This window comes from Hyperoodon ampullatus (assembly GCF_949752795.1).
Source record: "Hyperoodon ampullatus genome assembly, chromosome: 9".
NCBI classification, from domain to species: Eukaryota; Metazoa; Chordata; class Mammalia; order Artiodactyla; family Ziphiidae; genus Hyperoodon; species Hyperoodon ampullatus.
In genome coordinates, this window is record NC_136922.1 from 94,042,951 (window position 1) to 94,049,601 (window position 6,651).

At 42.9% G+C, this 6,651-nt stretch overlaps 1 protein-coding gene across 1 annotated transcript in view; it reads right to left on the reverse strand.

Moving 5' to 3' along the window:
- The window catches only part of ATP6V0A4 (ATPase H+ transporting V0 subunit a4), a gene marked incomplete at both ends in the record, with an annotated part of 46,790 nt that extends 40,470 nt beyond the window's left edge, over nucleotides 1–6,320 (reverse strand). The window contains 3 exons of the mRNA XM_079711591.1: nucleotides 4,185–4,279; nucleotides 4,558–4,636; nucleotides 6,204–6,320. Of these exons, the coding sequence (XP_079567717.1) occupies nucleotides 4,185–4,279; nucleotides 4,558–4,636; nucleotides 6,204–6,320 (291 nt within the window). The remainder of the gene's footprint in view (nucleotides 1–4,184; nucleotides 4,280–4,557; nucleotides 4,637–6,203) is intronic.
- Between the last annotated feature and the right edge of the window lie 331 nt (nucleotides 6,321–6,651).

Consider the following 6,651-nt stretch of genomic DNA (forward strand, 5'->3'; position numbering starts at 1 on the left):
GGCAAGGGCCCAAGCCACTGTGTACTATTGCCAGGATTCTCCTTTCTAGTAATGTGGGAGGAACACTCAAGTCACTGCCAGATCAGCTGAATCAATTAACCAATCCCCATGATCAATGGTAAGACAGATATTACTCTCATAAGCACACGTTGTTTTAATTTCATCTTTACAATAAATAGTATCTAGAAGGAAAATGCTGAGCAAAGACTGCTGGCACACATCTGACTGCCCCTTATCTAACTGGTTATTATTACAAATGTGTACAGTTTCAAACCAACCAGTCAGCCCACAACAAACTCATTGGGATGCCGTGATTTTTTAAGCTCCTGTCTAAAACATATAACCAATGTCAATTTGGAAATAAAAATACTTGTTACCTGTTTAACAAAAGCAAGAGTCTCCATGCGTGTCAAGTGTCAATGTAATATCAAAGAATATCTGCAATTATTTGAAAAGGCTATTAAAATTCTCCTCCCTTTTCCAACTACCTATTGTGCAAGGCTGAATTCTCTCTACATACTTCAATGAGAATAACATATCCCAACAGATTCAAAGCAGGACACGAGAAGTCAGTCTTCTATTAAGCCATGCATTTAAGAAATTTGCAAACAACATCACTCTTTTCACTAAAGTTTTTGTTTTGGAAAATACAATTATTTTTCGTTAAAAAAATGTTAACATGTAATGAGATATTGTTATTTTTAAATGAGTTACAGTAAGTCACCTACCTACTTACCAACAAGTTCTGTTCCAAGAGCGCGTTTGTAAGTCCAACAAAATTAACCTAGGTACTCAACTAACAACACATCGGCTATGTAGTACTGTATTGTAATAGGTTTATAATACTTTTCACACAAATAATACATGAAAAACAAACACACACACACAAAAAAAAATTCTTAATCTTACAGTACAGTACTTTGAAAGGTACAACTGTACAGTACAACAGCTGGCATACAGAGGCTGGCATCGAGTGAACAGGCCAAAAGAGTTACTGACTGGAGGAGGGAGAGGAGGTGGGAGATGGTAGAGCTGAAGGATTGTCAGCAACAGTAGACGGAGGGCAAGCTGCAATTTCACTCACGCCTAACGCTGATGGCACAGGTTCTGGTTCTTTGCTGGAACCAGATGCACGTTCGCATCTTTGAAAGTTTGCAACTTGAAGGTTCGTATGTAGGGGGCCCACTGTAATAAATATTTTGCTTTTTTTCAGTTTTAGTTCCTAATGCAGTAATATCAGTAAATATAACCCTCATAAATAAAGCTCTTTGGGATCCTCAATATCGTGTAAGAGTATACAATCAAGGGACCTGCCCGAGGACAGTGGAGGACTTGAGAGGTAGGACAGGGCTGAGGAGAACGGGCTTTGCTGCCAGGATGGGCCTGACATAGGCAAGAAGGGAACCATCGTACATTCTCAAGCAGGGAAGTGACAAGATAGAGCGACACCATGACAAAAATTAGGCTGGCGGTAGGGAGGCAGAATGGACTGGAACGAAAAGTGGATGAAAAAGATTATACATATGGATAACTGAGCCACTTTGCTGAATGCCAGAAACTAACACAACATTGTAAAAAAAAAAAAAGAATGAAATTGTTAAGAAGTTGGAAAACTAGGAAAACTTCTGCCAAAACTCAGAAATAAGATTAGAGTGATTTTGCAGCAACATGGATGGACCTAGAGATTATCATACTAAGTGAAGTGAGTCAGGCAGGGGAGGAGGGATACATTAGGAATTTGAGATGAACAGATACACACTACCATATATAAAACAGATAAACAACAAAGTCGTACTACATAGCACAGGGAACAATGTCTTCTAATAACCTATTATGGAAAAGAACCTGAAAAGGAATATATATGTGTATATGTATAACTGAATCACTTTGCTGTACACCAGAAACTAACACAACATTGTAAATCAACCATACGTCAATTAAAAAAAAAAAGATTATGGTAAAAACATGAGCCATTAGGATATCTCACAGTCCACAAGATCAGCTCTAGGTGTTTAGGAAGGTGAGGGGGAGGGGAGCTGTTAATTAACAGGGCTGGTATGAGACGACTAGTGATAAGACTGAAACTGGAGATGATTTTATGGAAATCCTATTCATATGGATTAAAAACGGTCTCCCAAAATATCCAGATTTTAATAAGACAAGATCCAAAATATTTTCTAGGGGAGTTGCCAGTCTCATATTTCTGTTAGAGGATCTAGATTTGTACTACTGATGGCTTCAACAATTTCAAGAATTTTAAGTTATCTTAAAAGAAAACAAAAAACAAACGAGAAAACCCAGCCAGAGATAAGGTTCAACTCAGTGAAGCTCCTCCTTACCCGCACGCCTCCCTTAGGGAGCCCTTCCTCCTCTGACAATAAAAAGTCCAATTTTTTTTTAATCAAGATCTACAGGGCTGGGACTTCCCTGGCGGCACAGTGGTTAAGAATCTGCCTGCCAATGCAGGAGACACAGGTTCGATCCCTGGCCCGGGAAGATCCCACATGCCTCGGAGCAACTAAGCCCGTGCGCCACAGCCACAACGACGGAGCCTGCGCTCTAGAGCCCGCGAGCCACAACTACTGAATCCGTGTGCCACAACTACTGAAGCCCGCGCGCCCAGAGCCCGTGCTCCACAACAAGGGAAGCCACCGCAGTGAAAAGCCCGCGTACCACGACGAAGAGTAGCCCCCGCGCACCGCAACTAGAGAAAGCCCGCGCGCAGCAACAAAGACCCAACGCAGCCACTAAATAAATAAATTTATTTTTTAAAAAAGATCTACAGGGCCTTCTGGGATCTGGCTCTGCCTACCTTTTAGCATCCTCTCCCTCTGCCTCACCCTGCCTTCTCCACCACCTGCTCTAGAGGGCTCCTAGAGGGCAAGGCCATGTTTCACTTCTCTCTAAGGTGCCCTGTGCGTGGCAGGTACTCAGTGTTTTATAAAGCAACTAGACAGAAAGGGGAAAGAAAGAGGAAGGGCCCCACCGGCCACAGTGACCTTGGCTAAAGAAAACTGCTGTCTTCTCACACTTGACCTCAGGAGCCAGTCTGAGGAGAGGCCTCAATCCAGACTGGAACAAATGCATCAGCTATTTCCCACCAGACACATAATTAGGAAACAACCCATTGGATCCAGCAATTCCACTTCTGGGTATTTATCCAAAGGAAATGAAATCACTATCTTAAAAAGATATCGACATCCCCACGTTCACTGCAGAATTAACAATAGCCAAGACATGGAAAAACACAAGTGTCCACCAACAGATACGTGGATAAAGAATATGTGGTATATATACACAAAGGAATATTATTCAGCCATAAAAAAAGGGAAGGAAATCCTGCCATTTGAGACATGGATGTACCTTGAGGGCATTCTGCTAAGTGAGCTGAGTCAGGCTGAGAAAGACAAATACTGTATGATCTCACTTACATGTAGAATGTGGAGCCTAAAAAAGAAACTAAACTCAGAGATACAGAGAATAGATTGGCGGATGCCAGAGGCGGGGTGGCGGGGGTGGGTGAAATGGGTGAAGAGGATCAAAAGGCGCGAACTTCCAGTTACAAGTCCTGCGAATGTAATGTACAGCATGACGACTGTCGTTTTAAAAAAGAAGAAAGAAAAAAAGAAAACATCCCCCGTGCCAGCGTAAGGTCTGTTCAGTGGCATCATATAGACAAAACTTTGCTACCTGTAAGAATCTTATGTCCCAAAGGAAACCACTCGGGCTTCCCTGGTGGCGCAGTGGTTGAGAGTCCGCCTGCCGATGCAGGGGACACGGGTTCGCGCCCCGGTCCGGGAGGATCCCACATGCCGCGGAGCGGCTGGGCCCGTGAGCCATGGTCGCTGAGCCTGCGCGTCCGGAGCCTGTGCTCCACCACGGGAGAGGCCACTGCAGTGAGAGGCCCGCGTACCACACACACACAAAAAAGGAAACCACTCCTCGAAGTGGGGTGAGCTTCTCTAGGGCTACATTGAGAAAGAGAGCTCTCTCCTGGATCAGGGAGAGTGACTCTAAAAATTGCACCACGGGATTTTCCTGGGGGAGTAACACTGAAACGTAGACCAACACATAAATCCGCCTCCCCGCCTTCAGCAATGGGGTAAAGGACCCATGAGAGGCTTGCAGAGTCCCCAGGAGACAGACTTCGGGACTGTCCTCAGTAAAGTCGCAAAAGAACCTACCTCCAGGGTAATCATCTCCCGTGGGAGAGGGGTCGATGGGGACTTCTCAGGCACCTGAATCTCAATCTCATTTTGCATCTGATCTTCCAGAAAACCTGAGGGACAAAACCCCATCAGAGAGCCCGAGGTGATTGTACTTTCTCATACCTACAAAACGAGGTCAAGCAGGACAGGTGCCTTTCCCAGCTCAGCTGCCTGAATTGCCCTGGGGACCTGCCACAGCACCTGGATCCCATCTCTAACCTCCCCGACCCATCTCCAGAATCACCTAGAGTAGCATTACAAATAGGGGCATATTACAGGACATCAGCCCTGCAAACCATTTCCCTCCCTTCCAGTTCACTTTTAGACAGCAAGCAGAAAATTGGCTCACGGAGGATTCTCTCCAGCGATTCACACCTTCTGACTTCATTCACAAATTTCCTTTGGAAGCGGCTCTCATTCACATTTAACTAGGCGGGGGGAAGAAACCACAAGGCACATGAAACCACAAAGCACACATTAGTAGCAACTGCTGCCAACATATTCACTTTGGTTATTTTATTATTATTTTTTAAATGCTGGAGAATGTTGCTAGAATCATCTTAGGACTAGATACTTCTGTGCACAAGACAGGAGAGTTCCAGGCAAAACACACCTTGATGTTCTCACACTCAACTCCCCAAATGCCTTAAGCTCTGGCCTCCTTATACTTCTAAGAGTCCTCTTGTAGCTAAGGTTTCCTTATTTTTAGCTGCACTGACTATCCAAATTGCCTTGAATTCCTCAATGGAGTCATGCATATGACAGGACCTTGAAAACTGCACAGCTCCCTGCAATGTATCCCTGTCTTCAACAAAAAGTCAGCGTCCTTGTGGTGGTGACTTCACAGCTCAGCCCAATAAATGTTATTGAGGAACTGCCCCATATCAGGTCCTGAGCTAGGAACTAGGGCCACAAAGAACAAGACATGACCCTTCTCTGCAGGGCTTACTTTTGACCCTGACCTTAGTGAGAAAATAGAGTTCAATTTTCTAAATTGGATTCAAAAGATTTTTTTGAGGATCTAAACTGCCTCTGGGAAATGATAACCCAACATCATACTCAAAACAGTCCAATGGTGACAGATGGTTAACAGACTTCTCATGGTGATCATTTTGAAATGAAAAGAAATATCAATATCCTGGTATCACTGTATACCGGGTACTAACATAGTCATAAGTGTAGGTCAATTATACTTCAAAAACAAACCAACTCAAAGAAAAAGAGATCAGATCTGTGGTTACCAGAGGTGGGGGGTGAGGGAATGGAGAAATTGGATGAAGATAGCCAAAAGGTACAAACTTCCCACTATAAGATAAACAAGTACTAGGGATGTAATGCACAACATGGTAAATTATAACTAACACTGCTGTACGTTATATATGAAAGTTAAGAGAGCAAATCCTGAGTTCTCATCACAAGGAAAAAAAATTTTTTTCTATTTAATTTCGTATCTACAGGAGATAATGGATGTTCACTAAACTTATTGTGGTCATCATTTCATGATGTATGAAAGTCAAACCATTATGCCGTACACCTTAAACTTACACAGAGTTATAGGTCAATTATATCTCAATAAAACTGGAAGAAAAAAAAAAAAGAAACAGTCTAGCCCAAGAATGTCACTCTGCAGAGACTGTGGACTCCAGGATACTTTTTCCTCAGGCTAACTAGTCAGGAAGAATTGGTTTCTGCCCTGAGAACAAGGTTGGTAATCCATGTGCCCATTGGATATATCAAATGTTTTGAAGATGGTACATCAGAAAATAAAATACAGTGCCATCTTTGTGATTAGAGTTTCAAAACATTCCTATAGAGGAGACACATAGGGAGGAAGGGAGAACATGTTTGCCCAGTGTTATCGCAAATCCTAGCCAGAAGAACTAGAAACACCGAATTCCATCTATTCCAGCCCAGGGCTCTTCTCCCTGAACTTTGTTCACTACCAAGAAGTGGAAACTCCACCTTCTTCTGGTCTCCAAAGAATGCAGTACTTACATCTTTGAACTGAACCAATCCAAGCTCTCCAAGCTCAGCTACACAGCAATATGCAGCCTCAACCTGGAGGAAGAGCTGTGACAAACACATCTCCTCACTTCGGAATATGGACGCCATCTTGACCCAGCCTTGGTCTGCAGGAGACAAAGGTATTTGAGGTAACAAATGGGTGAAAACCTTAGGATGAAAACTGGTTTTAGTTGCGTCAAATTAAAACCCAACAGAACTAAAAAATGCAACAGGAATCGCTCCTGATTTTAAAAATATTAACAAAAACAAGGTAGCACTTTTCACCACCTATCAGATTGGCAAAAGATTAAAAGATATGATTAAAAACTCACGTTTGTGGAGGGTATGGGGAAGCAGGCATTTTCATACACTTAATACTTGAAGTGTTACATTTGTACAGCTTTTTAGAGAGCAATTTGTCAATATCTACCAAACTTTA